An 18,961-nucleotide genomic window follows, 5' to 3' on the forward strand; every position below is an offset into this window, starting at 1 on the left:
TGGGGAGCAAACAGGCACTCAGGTGCAGACTTGCAACTAAAACCTGTGAAGGGTTTAGCATGTAAGTTGACACAACATAGTGACGAGGAACAATAAGCCCTGGAGCTGGAGAGGTGGAGATACAGGAGACTCTTTACAGACTGCACACAAGGTACCAAATACAAACCACACAACCGGGGGCCTGAGTGTGGTCCTGCCCCCACTGGCGGACATTGTCTCCTTTGACACGGCAAACTGCTGTGGGTTGACCACGTATCTGAGCAGCCAACATTAATTAATCTGCAAACAGGCGTCACTTACATTCAACAGTGTTGGAGGAGTAAACCTAAAATTACTTCCCAAGTCCTTTCACAGTGGTGAGGGAGAAAACTGTCACAGATGAGCACAAAAATTCCCCTTTCTTCATTCAAACCTCAGACTCTTTCTGAGCGTCTACACCCCAGATAACTATTTCCACAATCTCGTAGGACGTGCCTTTCTCGTGGTATGTATAAAGGCACAGCTCCAGTGATACAAGGTCAATACCAAGAATCTCATACAAAATAATTCTCTGTGGAAGGAGCTAACACGCAGGCAGGCCCACAGAAGAGCTCTAAGATTATTAAAACCATGACTCAGTGAAGGAAGAAGGCATGAAAATCCCACCCAAATCACTATCTTTACAACTGTTACCCAGAGTCACACATGAAATGAATGAAAAATGTAAACATGAAATTCAAACCCTATGCCCTTGTTTGTCTATACAGTAAGTCAACTCAAGTTCACTGAGTTAGGATTTTCTTCTAAAATTTAATCTAAAAGTCAAAATATTGAGACAAGTGAACTCCAACCTTCTGTAATATTACAGACCCCCGCTAATGACTCGCAAAGCTATGAAATTAATTGCCAAGGAGCAGCTGACTACCCAAGCATCTCTTTTGAACCACAGTCTGGGGTCCCCAGGTTCAGCGATGTGTACCAAGGTGCTCAGGACTGCAGAAGACAGAATGGAACACATGGCAGAAAGGCTCAGGAGGGATGCAACCAAAGGAATACAACTGTTACCGCTGCACTTTAAGAAAAACCAGCCCAAGGCAAGCAAAATGCCACTGCCAGTTGCAAAGCTGGGACAGCAGAACTCTGGCACACCACGTCACTGTCCACACCATCCCTGTGGAAGCAGGTTTGCCCAGGAGCATGAGAGCTTCCTTGGACCAGCATGAAGCCACAAACAATGCCGAGTGGAGAGAATAGCATATTAAATAAAACCCTGCTTATAGAAAAAGAACTTTGGTAATCCGTAAGATGCACAAGATGAAGACGACATGCCAGCCAGCCACTGAAAAAAAGCTGTCATTACTGTGAAGAACAAGAAAAAGATCATTTTTATGTAACGGCCTGACACACTTTCCAGCTTTATCCTGGCATGAAAGCAATGTAGATTCCGTAGAAACTGTACTTCAAACTTGGAATCCTGGCCTTCTAGGCTACTGGGAACACAGCTGGACCCTGCTGTGCTGCACAGCTGCAGCGGCAGTCACCGGGGGAAACAGCTCTCTATGGGGTGAGGAGCTGTGGAGTGCTCCTTGGGTACCATGTGAACCACATTTTTTGACATTTTCAAATTCTAACCGGTGTATCGGGAGGTAATCCCATCAGAAGCTGAGCATCTATAGTACAAAAAGAGCGTTCTACAGCTGAAATGAGGAAGAATTTAAACACAGCTACCTGAAGACACTATAAGGAAACCCCAAAAGAAAGCAGAGGGGAGGGATGAGGTCATGCTTTAGCTGGTAGGACTCAGAGAGCAGAGAGCGGGCAAACCTGGGTTGAAAGTAAGATAGAGATCTAGGTAGGTGGCAGACAGGACCCATCACAGAAGCATGAGGACCAAACCAACTCATTAACCCCTTCAAGCCCCGGGCAAATTCCTGAGTAACAATGTGTCCCAGGACCCCTGAAACCAGTCAGCGAGTGACTCACCAATGGCTATGGCTCATTACAGAGGAAGAACACTGAAAATCAGCAAAATAAGGTACATGGGTGACATGTGTATGGTGCTGGGCAGGCTAAGTTTGAAAGATACCTTCTCTATGGAGCCACACAGGTCATACACTTGCATAACCCTGAAGCAAAGAGCTGCCATCTCAGGACCCAGATCTGAAAACGCCTAAAGAGCAAAGGGCACAGTAGACATCACCCCTCTAAAGTAGCAAAGCTGTTTTGTTTTGAAGTCTCTGAATAAATAAAGCGAAGATGTAAATTCCCTGATGAGAGGGAGCGAAAGGTCAAGTGGAATGAGCTGCAAAGATCAGAGGTTACACCTGAGTAGTGGTTCAGACATCTTTGTCCCAGGAGAGTCAATCTATAAGACCCCCTAGACCACATTTGGCTAGCTGCACAGTGTGGGGAACCCCCAGCAAAAGTGCCCTTGAATAAAAGACCAAAAGGCTAAGTCAGAAGACACCGTTGTCAGCAGACACGATGTACCAATGGGGGAAAAAATGACTGAGCCCTTAAGGATTTGTAGAGACCCACAGAGGTTTCCTAGTGAGAACTTAACTCAGGGTCCAAGAACCACAGCGTAGCAGAGAGCAGGAAAAGAGACAGTTTCTTTATGAGTAGCATATGCAACCAGAAAATGCAACGAATTACAAGTGGGATGACTCCAGACACATCCAAGCTATCATTCTGCAAACAAAGGCAAAGAAATGACTCCGGAAGAGAGAATTCCAGTAATGCTCCCAACTGACTTCTCATCAGGAATAACGGACAGCAGAACCAAGTGGTACAGCACATTCAAGGTACTGGCTTTAAATCGTCAAGTCTTTTCAGAGGGGGACAACACATCTTCTATTTAAACCCTAATCGGGTCCTCTGTTATTGGTGATGCCACTTTCCCTGCCATGTTTTGTTGTTTGGGGGTGTCGTTGTGGGCTTCACGTATTACACTGCTCTATTTGTGGGCACATTGACTGAAACATACTACACTTCTGTGTGCTATAGACATAATAAGACAATTACACACGAGTCTATACTTACTGTATGTATTTATGAATCCAGAAATATGAAGTTCTATAATGGGTAGAGCTACAGATATTAGTGGGGGGAAGAAGCCAGAGCATGTCAGCATCTGGGAAGGGGGTGGGAGTAGGGGGGGATGAACTAGTATAGAACTTCAGAAACCACTCTATCTGACACCACAATGGGCTGCCTTGCTAGTATACTGCCAGACAGAATGCTGGCCCTCAGCTATGGGCTGTCTGAATGCACATCTATGACTTTCAACAATGTACCACTTTGCTGTAGTCTGCTGATAAAGGAGGAAGGAGGCTGCAGTCCCTTTCCAAGCCCTGTATGGAACATCTCTACTCTCTCCTCAAAACAACTGTCTGTACTTCTTGTTGTGAACATGAGACTGTGCTACAAATTTCCAGATAAAGGCAGAGTCTGTTAATGGGGATCTTCTATACAAGAAATACTGAGGAATTTCTTCAGACTGGAAAAACCCAAATGAAAATTAGAATCCACCCAAAAAAACATGCCTCTTAATTGTGTCTGACGGGCTGCATAAAGATCTCAAGTAGCAGGGAAACAGGATTCATTCACTCAGCTGACATTTATTTTTGGCTGCTTTAGTGTTACCAAGGACCCTGTTGTGGCCTGAATGAGGAAATACAAAGTGTTCTGTCATAAAACCCTGGCCAGCATGTCAAGGTTGACAGAGTATCTTCCAGGGACAAGGTCATTTCAAAAGGGGTACAGGAGGAAGATCCTGCCACTCTGTGAACGTGAACATGAACATCCAGGGCTCATGCAGGGTGAGGGCCCATAGGAAGCTAATGCACAGCCATGTCAATGATCCCTCCAGAGCTGATCCAATTACCAATGGAATTTCATTTTGGAGAGATTCTCACTGCATCACGAAGGCTGCATGGTCTTCTGATAACATCTCTGTGAGCAGCTGAGGCTCTAGTCTCAACCCTAAGATGAAAGTCATCACACTCTGAGAGGGAGATGAGCTAACACCTGGCCTTCACACAGGAGGTACAGCCCAAGCATGCACACTGGCTCTGGGAGGCACTGTGTCACTGAGACCCACGCTGACTGCCCCCAACAGTGCTTCTGCACCGCTTACGATAAACGGTTTGTTTCAAATTATGGGAGCTCGTTCCTTATTTGGAGGGGCTGTCTGGCAACAGTCCCCTTCTCCGGTTGTCCACCGGACCTGCCAGGTGGCACCATCCTTTCTCTGGGGTGACTAAACGCTAGTTGTAAATGGATGGCATTTCCAGGTGTCCATGGTCAGTTCTGTGTAGTAGGGCAGAAGGGAAGCCACTTGGCCATTCTGTCAGTCTCTGCAGCACTGAGGCCCAGAGCAGCTTGGTCCTGACCTGGGACATCCATGAGTGACCCCAACAACTCTACAAGCTGAAAGAAGTGTGACTTTACACTGCCATCTGTGGTTTTCTAAGCAACAGAACAAAAGATGGCCAACTGTAGAGACTAGCTCAAATGCAACAAGATTCACAAGAGAGAACTGTGAGGATCCTTGACTTCCGTCCAAGAGCAGAAGAGCCATGTTCTATTTGTATTCGATGGCTGTGCTGGCTATTCTTGGTTATAAACTTGATTATATGTGGAATGAACTGCAATCCAGAAATGGAGGCCACACCTGTGATCTGGATCTTGAGGCTGGAAGACACAGGCCTTTAAACCAGACCTTGAGGTAGGAAGACACACCTTCAATCTGGGCTATATCTGCTGAATGCCTATGTAAGGACATGGAAGAAGGAACGTTTTATTCTTTGCCTGCTTGCCTGTGGCTTATGAGCACATCCATTACTTCACTGGCATTGGATTCCAGTGTATACAGAAGACCGGCTGAGACATCCAGCCTCATGAGACTGAGCAACTACTAGATTCTTGGGCTTTCCATTCAAAGCTACAGCTAGCCATTGTTGGATTATTTGGACTGCAGCCTGTAATTCATTCCAATAAATTCCACATATATATGAAATTTATATCTATATCTTTTTATATCTATATCTCTATCTATAAGTCTAATCTTTCTATCGAGAGAGAGAGAGAGAGAGAGAGAGAGAGAGAGAGAGAGAGAGAGAGGCCTGACTAATACAATGGCTATGAAGCTACAGAGAAGCAGCTAGGAAACACCACAGTTTGCAGCTTACCTAAACCATCGGCAACCCAGGCAAGGGCACTGTGGACTGGGCCCTCACCTCCCCCCCCCACCCCCCACCTCCCCCCCACCCCCCACGCGCAGCTCTGCTTAGGTGTGCCACTTTGTCACATAAAGGCAGGATGCTACTAGGGCCAGCTACCCAGGTCTTCAGTGTGGCACTTCCCACTGAGCCCCAGAGGCTCCCCTACACTCTTTCCATCTGAGTCAGCTGTCCATTCCAAACTGGCTACTCCAAAGAGGGAAGGCGGGTCCGAGGATCACAACACCTGGGAGATTTGGAGTAGAGAGACAGCAATATCAGATAGACAGGTGGCTGGGTAATAATAGTTATCCTGCCAAGGGAGTGTGGGGATAACAGTCACGGTCAGTGAAATGTAAGGGAATGTAATGGGAAAGACACCCATCCACACAGACACACACTGATTCTGCTGATTATAAAGGCCTTCATAACCCACTTGATCAAACTTTCTTGATAAATGGGACTGGGAGACCTGGAACAAAGCTTAGTTGGTAGAGTGCTTGCTAGCATGCACCGAGCCCTGGATCTAATCCTCAGCCACCATAAAGCTGGCCTGTAATCCCAGAACCCAGGAGAAGGAGGCAAGAGAGTAAGAAGTTTATCTTCAGTTACATGTTTTGTTCCTCCAAGGCCAGCCTGGGCTACATGAGACCCTGTAACCACAAAATGAAAAGATACCAGAATATTGGATATATCCATTTGCTAAAAAAAATAAAATAAAATGGAGCCACAAACCTCGTTATCAAGTTAGTAAAAAATACATTGTAGGCCAGTAATAAAATCTAAAACATGAAGCATTTAGACCAAACACGAGAAACCATCCTTGTGGTGTGGGAAGAGATAAAGGTCTCTTGAGTCACAAAAAGCATAGTCATGAAAGGAAGAAGAAAATAGATTCTTCATCAAAATTTAAAAGTCTCACAAGCACAAGGTGGGGGGAACAGATGTAAAACACTGAGCTCAATACCAACCTGTGTTTGCCTGTTTGGGGCTGCTTATACTATTTATGAACAATAGAACTTTACTGTTCACAGTCAAGGTGCAAGCAGACTGAAGTGTCTAATGGGGAGCAATCCTCCCAGATGGGAATGTTTGTGTGATCTCAGAGTAGAAGGTACTGGCAAACTCTGGGGCCTTTTATGAAGTCACAAGTCACCTGGTAGAGCCCCCATGACCTCCAATACTGACTAACAGTACTGGCATGGGGATTATGTTTCAATGTCTGAAGGGGGGTGGGGGACAAGAACCCTGATACAAACACAGTATGACACCACCAGACCCTCTCTGAGAAATGTCAATGAAATGCACTGTCTTTTCTAGCAAAGCGTTAAACAAGACAAAGTTAGTTCTGTCTTTATAAAGAAACGTGTAAAGGGGCTTAACAATTATGCCACTAAACATGTTTTACAGGCTTAGTCGCCTGCTAGTGGGAGGTAGTAGTAGCAACTGTACAAGGTGAACTCTAGCTGGTAGGAGTAAGTGAAGTCATTGAGAGTATGTCCTTGAAGGGGACATTGAGAAGCCCAGCCTGTTCTAATCTCTGCTTCCAGGACGCGATGAGGTGACCTCCGTTACCTGCTCCTACCTCCACTGCCTGCCTCCACTACAGGCTCAAAGGCAATGGAGTCAAGCAACATGGGCTTAAATCTCTGAAACCCTTAACCAAAACCAATCTTTCTTCCCAGTAAGTTGATTGACTGTGGGTGTTTGTTAAGAGCACAGGACTCCTACTGACTCATGACAAGATTGAGACTAAAACTTGTCTGTTCAGCAGTGAAATGCTACATGACAGAATTGATATGAACCAAGAAGATGGACAAAGCTGGTGTGTGGCGGAGGCAATGAAAGGACACAAGCGAGTTAGTTTCATGGGTGGAAATGGTCCCTGTGTCTAGCAGAGGGGAGTTATACAGGTGCCTACATCTGTTAAGATTCTATACATCTAAGATCTATGTGTTTTCAACTGTATCTCATATAGCCCACTGCACAACAGAAGATCATCTACATGGTTCTTGGCAGAAGAAGAGCTTCTGGCCAATAGAAGCTAAAATGGCCGCTGGGTGCACAGCAGCCCACAGCTGCGCAACAGGGCTTCCCGTGAGGAAGCCAGCATAACAGTTCCAAAGGCCTAAGTGCTGGAGAAGCAGAGCCTACCGATCCCAATGCCGACACTAAACATGTGCGCACACACACAAAAGAGCCACCACAAAATCAGACAGAGATGCTGTGCATAAGAAGAAAATTCATACTACGTGATTTTATCTTCCACATCAATAGGGCCAACGCTACAAACTGAGTGTGGGACAAGTTCTAAGCAATTCATAAAAGAAAACAAACCACCAGTAAGCATGAATACCATTTAATCTCACCCAGTGTAAGGCTTACCAGGGTGTGAGGGAACATCTTTGACTGTGGAGGCTGCCTGAGTTGCATATTTTACAGAGTGCTGCAATCTTACTGGGAGCATGAAAGGCTTTAAAGCAGCCTTCTTTGTTAGGGGGACTCAGCTAAGGAATCTAAGGAGTAACTGGAAGACACCCACATGCGCACAGGTTCAGTCAGGTGAGAGAGCAGGACAGTGAGTGAGCAGGTGAGAGAAGAACTCTACATGGCTGTGCTGCAGGTGACTGCATCCCCTGTCTGTTCCCACTCAACCATCTCGACCCAGGCTCTTACAAGCACCACAACGCACCTCATCTGTTACTTCCTGATAACAGGATTCTGTACTAGTGGTATCCACCCAGTCTATTCTTAAAGCAGATTGGCAGAATTAAGGCAGAAGTTTACTAGCCGTATTTTCCCAAGTGTTGAATATTAAGGTAGCTTTCACAACAAAGACAAAGGAGAAAGTTTAAAGCTTAAGTTATTAGCACTGCTCATCACAGTGCTGTCTAATCATACTTCTCCCCTGCCATGCAAGCACTAGATGGACAGCAATAAAATGATTACTCAGAACACGCAAGAGAGGACATGAGGACACTATACATTGTAGTTCTCTCCATCTCAGAAAGATCAAGAATTCTCTATGAATAAAGAGATTAAGTAGATCTTTCTTGCTAACGTTCTGACACTTGTTTTATTATTATCTACCCATTTTAAAACTCAAACTCGGGCTGTCTGTCATAGTTGGCAGCAAATGAGTTTACCCATTGAACTATCCTGCCAGCCCTATTCACTTTTTCTTAAGAGGTTTACCCACATCAAAATGAGTTTTAAAAGATTTTAAAATCAACGTTGCTGAAAAGAAGTTGCTAATAAGCTACTTTTCCAGGGGTTTTTGTTCTGAATACATGCAGAATGGGCCAAACGAACGTGTTTGCTGCTCACATACTCGCCAGAGCCCAAACTGAATCAAATCTGTATGTGTGTATTGTACACATGGGGGGAAACAGAACTTCTCCACACAGCACAACTGTCAGAACAACTATGCAAACTCACTTCACGACTGTATTCCTCTTCAGAGGCCTGAGAACAGAATAATGCATTTGCTATTTCTCACAGGCCACACAAACCAAACCTGCTAAATGGGAAGCTTGGAGAAGTCATATAAAGAAATTCCTGTTGTGAAACTGAATGACTGGTACTGTGCTGTACAGCCTGGCTTTATTAAATGGATAGAGACAAAGATGAACTGTGGGGGTGCTAAAAATAGACAAATAGGAATTCTGAGGCTGAGAATTTTCTGTTTAGTTCTATTTTCACAAGACCACTGAAAAGTTAGAAACTACAGTTTATCTGAATTTGTCTTAAATTTGTTAAACTCTTACTAAAATACTCACTTTTAAACCTCATGTTTCATCAGCAAAACATCTAGCCCTGTAATGACTTGGACATAAAAGTCATGGACAGGCTCATGTGTTTGGACCAGCTGGTGGCTGAGGGAGTCAGCTTTAAGGCTTATACCCAAGCCCTACTTCCTGAACTGCAGAACTCTGAGCAGGTTCCCTCTGCCACAGCAATAAGTAGCTCCCCACGCCTCCTTGTCCTGACTGACTGTGTTCTGTTAAACTGTGAGTCCCAGTCAATCTCCTCTAAGGTGCTTTAGCCAAGTATTTTACATTTTGTAATTTACAGCAATTAAAAAAAAAAAAAACAGCAAAGAATATAATACAAATCCCTAAGCACACCCAAACTAAACCAAGTACAGAATATACCAGGCACAAGGTAGGCTCTTCATAGAAGAAACATTTGTAGATCTCACCCATTGGGTTTAATTAAAAATGTTCTCATCAATTATAAGCTGTTAGTTTGTTGTTTAAGAACCCAATCTTCTGCTAACAGGAATGAACACATCCACCAGAGGAATAACTAAAACTCACTCCTGTGTGAAATGCAGCAAGGCTGTTGTACAGTCCACAAAACCCAAGCGGACACAGCATGCACATTTATGACTGAAGTCAAAATTTCCACAACTTCTGCACAGACGTTTCAGACACTGGCAGGGAAGCAAGCGCCTTCTCTAGCATCAGCCTCACGAGGCTGACCCTACTGGGCTCAAAGGTCTGCTCTGTGTACTCATTTGGGCAGACTCCATTCCCAGATATCCCCTTGTATTTCTGCATGCTCTTCCGGTCAGTTACTGCTCATTTCCACCGTTCTTTCCCAAGTACAGTCAGTTTTTAACGAATACATATTCCTTAATCTATCATCATCTACCCAACTTGACAGAGCCCTGTAATGGCTGATTTCAGCAACGCTGCTTCATATTATCCCCCAAAACCCAGTACAAAGGACTTCCCAACTTACTCCTCCATATACCCAAAGTCCTGCCCTCCCAGTTCTAATGTGGCCTGGTGGATGCCACTCTCTTGGTTCTCCGCTGCCACTCATTCCTTCTCTGTAGCCCCTATTGTGTCTCTCTTCTTGTTCTCTTTAAACATGTGGATCTGGTACAACCAGCCTTCAGCTGTCGTCATCAGACTTTGTTCTGTCGTGGTGGTGAGTAACAGCCTCCAGCCAGCAAGGTGATGAAGAAAGCAAGCCGGAAGGTGGCTCTCTACCTTCGCAGAACTCAGTGGGTGGTACCCAGAGTGGTAGCTGCTCCACTTTAGGGTATTTTCAAGTTACAATAAATAGGTTAGTCAAAACAAGCTAAAAACCATCTGAAGAACTAACAGATTTTGCTTTAAAACACACGCCAAACAACAAACTAAACCACCAAGAAAAGCTGTGAGATCACAGATGAGATACAAAATGACAACGTATGTGACTGTTAGCATGAGATGACTGTGTGGGTGTGAGTACATTTACTGTTCTATTTGTGATACAAATTTTGTTATTAGTCTGAAAATGGAAGAGAAATGGTGAAATCTGGGTGATTCGCTCTTTGGAATGAGGAGAAGACACCAGTGAACTCTGTGGGTCTGGAGGCGTGTGGTGTGTGGGTGTGCAGGCATGGAGGTCGTGTCCGTGAACTGCCATGTTGACTTTGATGGAGACAGACACGAACTCCTTCTCCTTCCCAATGTGTAGCCCAACTCTCTCGCCCTCCACTTCTTTCTTAAAGGGGCAAGTTTTAGTTCGTATCTTCTCAACTGGATCTATGCTTTCATTTTCTAATACTATTCTCTGTTCTTATTTTTGGAACCCTTTTTTTCTTTGACTTTCCCGATGCTCTTCCTCTAATTTGTAATTCAAACACAAGGCTAACAGTGACTCAGTTCTAGGTGTTCTCCAATTCCCTTGTGAGTTCCTCAACAGCTCACAGATAATGAGTTCAAATTTCCAGAACGCTTAATTAAACATTCATTTCCAATCTAGTAACTAACAATCAGAGAACATAGTAGGAATTTCGTCTTTCTTGGTGTCTGCTGCTTTGTGGCTAGTACAAGGACAAATTAAGAACGTACTTGTCAGGCATGGTGCCACACACCTTTAATTCCAGCACTTAGGAGGAAGAGGTGGGTGTTTCTCTGTGAGTTCGAGGTCAGCCAGGGCTACAGAGTGAGACCCCATCTAAGAAAGAGAAAAAAGAAAGAAAAAAAAAGGAGAGAAGAGAGAAGGAGAGGAAGGGAGGGGAGGAGGAGAATTTCTTGAAAATCTACTTACTCGAGGTAGAGCTCTCTACAACCCCCTGCTCAGACTGTAGTTATGCCCACTGTCTAATTTTGTAATTTCTCACTGAGCAATCTTCTAAATACTTAAGAAGTCTTTGAACATTTCCCACCAACTATAGAACTGAACTTATGTCAACTTGGCTTTCTGTATTTTGAAGCAATGCAGCCAGAGGCAGCAAGGTTAAAATAACCTCATCTTCATGGAGAAATGTGCTCACGCCCACTAAACAATGAACACCTTTTGTCTTCTCGTCTTTAAAATTCTATTTCATGTATCTGACACTCTGGCATTAGTTATTGTGATTAAGTTATCTGCATTTATTTTGATGATCTGATTCTATTTACTCTTGTATATTTCTTTCTCCCTTTTCACAATTTGCACGCTTTTAAGTGGTTGCCCTTAAATCTTCTAATATGCTTGTGACAATCTCAATTGTCAAGGTGAGATTGAGAATCATCTAGGAAGTGGGCCTGTGGATATGCCTGTGGCTGATTATCTTGATTAGCTTCACTGAGGTGGGAAGATAGATCTGCCCACTGTGGGTGGCACCATTCCCTGGGCTAGGATCCTCAACTGTATGAAAAAGAGAAAGTGAACTGAGTACAAGCATTCACTGTTCTGTTTCCTAATTATGGGTTTGATGTGAACAGTTGCTTCCAGTTCCCACTACCTTGATATTCCGGCCACAATGGACTGCATCCTGAGACTTAGCCACAATACATCCTTTCATCAGCAAGCAACAGAAAAGTAACTAAGATAATGCTTGTCGGTTATTACATCTAAATGTACTTCCTCCTATCCAAATAAAAGATTATTCTTGTGATTCTTCCTGATGCTATAAAACTTTTCATTTAAATTTTATTTCATCAACATTAATGTTGGCTGTTCAAACATTGCTGCCGCCTCTTTCTTGGCTTACTAGTCATCCTTTGTATCTCACATCTTTCTGGCTCTGGTTTCCTCTTTTTCTCTTCTTTCTCTCTCTCAAATATCCTTTGATGATCCGGTTTTCAGTATTCATCTATCAGTGGTAAACATTCCCAGTACTTGTGTGGAGGTTATTTTACCTGGATCCCATCAGCTCTCAGCTAACTAACTCTTCCATTAGGAAGGTGTCCAGAAGCTTTGTGCTTCGGATTGCTGCTGAGACTCAACACTCAGTGCCCCACTGCTGGTCCTTCTCAGGAGATTCTCTTCCTCCTGGGCTGCCAAGCAAGATCTTCTAGCTCAGCTTTGATATTCTAAGCTTTGTACTAATAGCATTTGGGTCCAGATTACATTGGTTTGGGTTTCAGTATATTTCAATTTGAGAATATAAAAAAAAAAAAAAAAATCCACAATGGTATCTTCTTAGCCACTGTCATTTTCAAATCTTTTCACTGGACCCTGTCTTTTCTTTTCAGGAATACACAAGCAAGCTGTCCCTGCTTGTGCCTTAGCAAACTGTATGGAATTCCACAAGAGGCAGAAAGCACTAAGGTCAGTTTCTGCCCTGAATACCTGCTTTACAGATCTACAAAAATCTGAGAAAAGTGGTTTATTTTCTTGATTGCTTTTGATACGTTTGTAGAAAACAACGGCTTACTTGGAGAAACTTGACATCACTCAGCCTCATGGGAAACACCATCTTGCAACAGGAACCAAGTGCATCAAAGTGGGGCTAGCGTAGAGAAGGGTGAGACAGAACGCAAACGACAAGGAAGCCTCCTGGTTAGCTGGTGAGGCCTCTGAGAATTCCTCCGTTTGAGCATGAAAGGACCTCATTTCTGCTCCAGGGAACAAGAAATCATGTACTGCTTTTCTCTTTTAACCAGGAAGTGGGGCAGGAGATGGTCTACCTGCAAAAAGACATGCTGAAGAGCAGCCAGGAAGGAACTGCCAGGTTTTCAGGTCAACTGATGAGACCTTTCCTATACAAGCTCGAGAATAAACACCATCTCTTTAAGCTATTTATGAGGAAACAGCTTTGGAGTTTCAAACTAAAGATGAACAAATTAAAGAGCTATCATGATATTTTCTCTATCATCACAGATGTAGCTCACACTGTTATCCACAGCAGGCCTTTACATTTATTAAACAAGCTGCCCCAAAGGTAGAGGTTTGAGTTCAATTTGTTTCCTTGTTAAATCAAGTATAGTTATTTCACAGGGCAGCTGTAAAGAACACTGTTTCCCAGAATACTAAGGGTTCTAAGTGCAAGCAAGGATGACTTTCTTCTAGAAAATAAAAGCTGGAGGAATCAGTTGTCACCTGCTGATACCTTATTCACAGACTTAAAGCCCATTTCATAGCCTCAAACCAGACAGTAAGCTCAAACAAACAAACGAAAAAACCAGCAGAATTCCCTTGAGTCTTTCAGAGCTAAAACCTTCATTCTGGCTGTATGCCAGGTGGAGGACCTCTTAGTTTGCATCCTGGAGAGTTCTGTTTGTCCACACGAACTATTAGAAAACTAAAGTCAGTGCCCACAAAGGCATCCACAGTAACTCAAGAAAAGGGAAGCAATACTCTTGACAGCTATCTTGTTTCTGGATTCTAGAGAGTGGAGTTGGGAATCTCTTTAAACTCATGACCAGGGCTACGCATGTACGTGGATGGGCAACTGTGACTTAATAGAGAATGCATACTTTATGTTAGAAGCTGGTTTTTATTGGTCATGGATCTTTACAACCTGGCCAGAATCAGACCCTTGTAACCAAGGAATTTCAGGTATACTGAGTAAAACTACAGAACAAATCGGCTTGTACCCAGCAGCATTAAAGGCATAGGTTAAAACAGTACTAGGGTGAGGGTAGCTTCTAGGGGTACCAATAAGCAAATCTCTAACTCACTCCATTAAAGAGTAACCTCACAAAGGTAACATACCTTCATACAGTTGACAAAGTGACAGTTTTGCTATGGAAACAGATCCTCAGACAACATATGATGTATCAGGAGGTGTGGCAACTTTCTAAGAAGTCTAGGAACTCTCAATCCCCTGGCCTCAGTGTCCCAAGTGTTAGAGTTACACAGGTCTCTGCCACCATGCCTGACGCATGCTAAGTTTCTAAATGTGATCATTTTAAGTGCTGTTTTCCCTACCTCCACAGAAAGGCAGGCATCACATATTGCTCACATGATCTAACAGGAGCAGAGTGCAACCTGGCCAAAGCTGTATCTCCTCCAGCCTGGCTATATATACACGACCACCGCTCTATCCACAGCCCGCCACAGGCTTTGCTTTGTTGTCTTTCAGGCCCAAGAGGCTCTCCTAGAGGGCTAACCTAGGTGTCACCATATGAACCAAATATACACACCTAGAAAAAGCACTTTATGAACAAATAATTTGTTCTCAGTACCACACTTTACACTGACATTTTGATTGTGCTACATCTCTCAGCCTTTGCTGCATGAAAGAAATAAATGATCTCTAATTACCGTCTATATTGTTCTTACAGGTACTAAACTCCTAGTCAGAGAGCTACCACCCAAAAGGTAACATCGTGGTGGCTGTTATACCACCAGGGTCACTATGAGTGAGGAGGGCATGGTTGGCACGCAGTAGTGATAACTTTAAGCATATACATGTGGAACGCAACACTCAAATCACAATTCAAAACAGCTGAAAACATAAGCTTGATCTTATAACAGTGTGCCCACAAAGGTCAAACCATTGGCCCAACCATGCAAGTGCTATACACCAAGAGTGGTGACTCCATGACTAATACCTGAGATTGCCAGAAACGTCCTGTAAATGGAATCTGTAATGTAAACATAATTATCTAATGCCAAAGCTCACAGTAAAGATGTTCATTTGTGTAAATGGCCACAGGAAAGTAGCCACCTCCGACCAAGACTTGAAAATGTGTAGTATACAGTTCCAGGGACCAACCTGGGGTCTGCTAGGGGAAAGCACCACCATCTCCCCATCTGTAAAGCAAGGGTAACCAGTTTCAAGGCTGAAGAAGTTGAATGAAAAAGCCCACATCAAACACATTTGGCGGTCTGCTAAAGTCAGTAGCAAGCAGAAAGTGATGAGCAGTAACCAGTCCCGGGGGAAAAAAAAAAACCAAGGAGACACACACAGCTCACAAACAGGTTTTGATTTAACCCCTCGGATTAAAATCCCCGCTGCTGTAATCAAAGGACAGATTTGTCCACGGACCACAGAAGTCCCATGTTTCACTGCAAACCTCACAGAATCGGAACTATTTCAGAAAGCTTACTAGGGATGCCAGCTTCAACAGACAGACCTCACAGTGAGCAAAAACCAATGGGGCAAATGTGCACAAGTCTGATCAGTCGGTCCAGGAGCGCCTGGAATGAACAAAGGACATGGCAGGTACCTGACATTCGACACAGCTGATTACCATTTCTGAGCGCTTATTTGGCAATCACCGCTTTGGGTTCTTTATGTATTAACTCATTGAATTCCTGCAAAACCCTCGGTGACAAACCTTACCTGTCTTTCCCTTTCTACAGAGGAGAAAGTCAGATACAGGACGGTTAAGGCCTTTGACAAAGGAGTAGTCAGTAGAAGGGCCAGCATTCCAACCTGGCAAGTCTAATTTCGAAGTCCACTCTTTTCTAAGTCAAGAGCCTTCAATCCTAATAGACACAAAGACATGGAAAACTATGGCATATGCTTGAATTAGAAAACAAGACAAAGGTGGGTAATAAGAAAAATATGTGTGATGAGGTTGGGGAGCAGGAGAGCTAGGCATTGCCTGAGTTTACATCTGCCTGGCTCTGACAGGGTTCCAGACTCTGGATTGTTCTCTGTGTAACTAGGCAACATTGGCACAAGGTGAACGCTCTTTACTAAAATGCTTGGGGGCCAGATGTGCTTAAACAAGCAGCCGGGGGCTTGGCACTCAGTATGGCTGCACTTATGTTAACCACTACTGCATATGGAGGAGGAGACAACATGGAAGAATGACTAAGGAGATGGGCTCTCTGCTACATGCTAAAGTGTTTTTCACACCTGTCCTGGGACCACAAAAGCAGCACGCTTGCTAAGATAGTAAGAGCCCCTATGGTAGTTTGAATGGAATCAGTCCCCATAGTAAGATCTTAGGGAGTGGCTGATGGAGGTGTGGCCTTGTTGGAGGAAGTATATCACTGTGGGGTGGGCTTTGAGGTCTCATATATGCTCAAGCCACACCTAGTGTTTCAGTTCATTTCCTGCTGCCTGTGGATCAAAAGATGTAGAATTCTCAGCTCCTTCTCCAGCACCATGCCTGTCTGCACACTGCCATGCTCCATCATGATGATAATGAACCTCTGGAACTGTAAGGCACCCCAATTAGAAGTTTTCCTTTATAAGAGTTACCATGGTCATGGTGTCTCTTCACAGCAAAGGAACCCCTAACTAAGACCGCCCCCTACAGCACATGAACAGTGTAGGTCAGATCTCAGTAGTTTAATGTACCAGAAATTAAATCAAGTCTCCTTGACTGCCGGAGGTTGAGCATACAGCCAGGTCTAAGCTGCTCTCCTTAGCAACAAACAGAAAAAAACCTAAGAACCACGTCTGGACACCAGACACTGCATGACCATGACAAAAGCCAACGTTCAAAAACCTGGCCTGCCAGGCAGTGGTGGAGCACTTGGGAGGCAGAGGCAGGCGGGTCTCTGTGAGTTTGAGGCCAACTTTGTCTACAGAGCTAGTTCCAGGACAGCTAGGCTGTTACACAGAGAAACCCTGTCTTGAAAAAACAAAAACCAAAACAAAAGAAAAAAAAAAAAGGAAATTAAAAAAACCTGGCTCCTTTGTACACCAAGAATTACCCGTCTAATGGCAGGTACAGACCTCTAAGCGCTATTAAGTCATTCTTAATGATGGCTTTTCTTAAAAGAACCAAAGTGGAGGCCAGGCAGTGGTGGTGCACACCTTTAATCCCAGCACTCAGGAGGCAGAGGCAAGTGGATCTCTGTGAGTTCAAGGCCAGTCTGGCCTACAGAACAAGATCCAGGACAGGCACCAAAACTACACAGAGAAACCCTGTCTCAAAAAACAAACAAACAAACAACAAAAACCCAAAGTGGAGCATTCTGCATAGCAAGGCTGGTGCTCATGGACCCTTCACGATATGTACTAATAGTTCTGTACCGTGGGGCTGAGACATTTACAATTCCACCTCTGTGTTGAAAGTCTGCCCCCCTCTCCCTTTCTTCTTTTTGAAAGCAGATCCCACAAAGCGCTCAGGGCTTAAACGGGTGAAAAACTGCTAATACAAACAAGGGTGTTTCACTTCAAGTCAGAGTCCACCCCCGAGCTTTCACGTGAGCCTGTACAACCGATGTGCCATTTCCCATAAACCACCATTTGACCCAGACAGCCATTCTAAATCCTACGGTCACTCTGTGGAACAGTTCTTCCCTCTTATCCTGAAGCAACTTTGCAGAGACACAGACAGGTCTAGAACTCCAGCAACTGATGAATAAGCTCATGTGTACCTTAGATAGACACACACACACACACACACACACACACACACACACACACACACACCTTATCAAATGGCAGCTAGGTCTGGTTGAGCCTAACCTTAGCTCTACTAGATCTCACTACGGTCTTAGCTGACAGCCACAGGGAGACTTTATGTCACCTAATGTAACAGCTCTGTACACTTCTAAGGCAAGTGGTCACGAGTTCTGGCCAACCCCAAGTCTGGGGCAATTTAGGGCTCCTGGCCACATCCCTGGAGTGGGTAGAACTAAGCCTCTCATAAACTGCCAGTCGGCTGGAACTTACCTGTGAGGCACAATGGCTCTCTGACCTGGCAGTCTTAGAACCACACTTCTAGGCCAAGAGTCACTTTGGTATTTCATCCACTTGCTGTATCAGAAGATGCAGCACAGAACACACACACATAGGCACACACACAGACACACACACGGCTACCAGGTACCAAAGATCATGCCACTTGACCCACCAAAATACTCACTAAAGCCTTCACAGTTTGCAGGCTTTGGGTATTGGAAACATCCCAAATTCTAACTCTGACCTGCTGGGAACAAATCCATGACTAAATGTCAATTGTTTTTTGTCAATGTATAATGTCTCATATAACGAGTTAACTGTGAGAGCTGGCTCTTCAGAAACCTGGGCTGAGGAAGAACATCCTAATAATCCACACCTGTGTAGACTGAGAGGCCCGCAGCAAGGCCAGGTGAAGGCTCACATACGCAGTGTACTGTACTCCAAGAGATCCGTGTACGTGGAATTTGCACTTCAGCAGGCTCACCAGGAACGGGAACACTTTTGCCTGGAGAGCCAGACAAAACAATCCCCAGAGATGCCGGAACCCTGAGCGCTTGGGAAAACTAAGATGTTTACAGTGGAGAGACAGAGGAAGAAGAAAGGCATGCTGGGGCACGGGTGACATGCAAGCTGTCCTGGACTGCTGGACAGCTGGGAGGAGAAGCCTGGGGTGGGCTTGAAGACAATGTGTCACACAGGGGGCTGGCTCCATCTTGTGCACAGAGTGGTGGCTGCTCTTTGTGGAGGGGAGGTGAGGAGAGGGGAGGAGAAAGGGGAAAGGGAACGGGGAAGGAAATGACAAGACCCTTCTGGCTAGAGCATTCCAGGGGAAGAAAGACAAGAGGCAGAGCCCTAACCTACAAGAGGGGCCGGCAGGTCAAGCCAGAAGGTGGTGCCACCTTAAGAGGATTTTGCGCTATCCTTGGTACTAAACAAGAGATGGAGGGTGGGGCAGGGA

At 44.6% G+C, this 18,961-nt stretch overlaps 1 protein-coding gene and 1 long non-coding RNA gene across 4 annotated transcripts in view; one reads left to right on the forward strand and one right to left on the reverse strand.

Annotated features, from left to right (window-relative positions):
* Cdyl (chromodomain Y like) overlaps positions 1 to 18,961 on the reverse strand; it is a 145,133-nt gene that overhangs the window by 70,538 nt on the left and 55,634 nt on the right. The window contains exon 1 of one of the 2 annotated variants that reach the window (XM_059263169.1): positions 15,700 to 15,977. The exons of the other annotated variant lie outside the window; for it this stretch is intronic. Within the exon in view, the coding sequence (XP_059119152.1) occupies positions 15,700 to 15,786 (87 nt within the window). The 5' untranslated portion in view covers positions 15,787 to 15,977. Of the gene's footprint in view, positions 1 to 15,699; positions 15,978 to 18,961 lie in introns of those variants that run through there. 2 annotated transcript variants of the gene reach the window in all.
* LOC131911215 (uncharacterized) lies at positions 2,687 to 13,353 on the forward strand. Of its 2 annotated transcripts, XR_009379300.1 has the most exons (4): positions 2,687 to 2,783; positions 12,662 to 12,737; positions 12,829 to 12,976; positions 13,073 to 13,353. It is a non-coding gene; the product is annotated as an uncharacterized LOC131911215 (long non-coding RNA). The 2 variants fall into 2 exon arrangements; XR_009379299.1 differs by having other exon boundaries at positions 2,688 to 2,783; positions 12,829 to 13,353.

The sequence above is a fragment of the Peromyscus eremicus genome, chromosome 5 (assembly GCF_949786415.1).
Source record: "Peromyscus eremicus chromosome 5, PerEre_H2_v1, whole genome shotgun sequence".
Lineage (NCBI taxonomy): Eukaryota > Metazoa > Chordata > Mammalia > Rodentia > Cricetidae > Peromyscus > Peromyscus eremicus.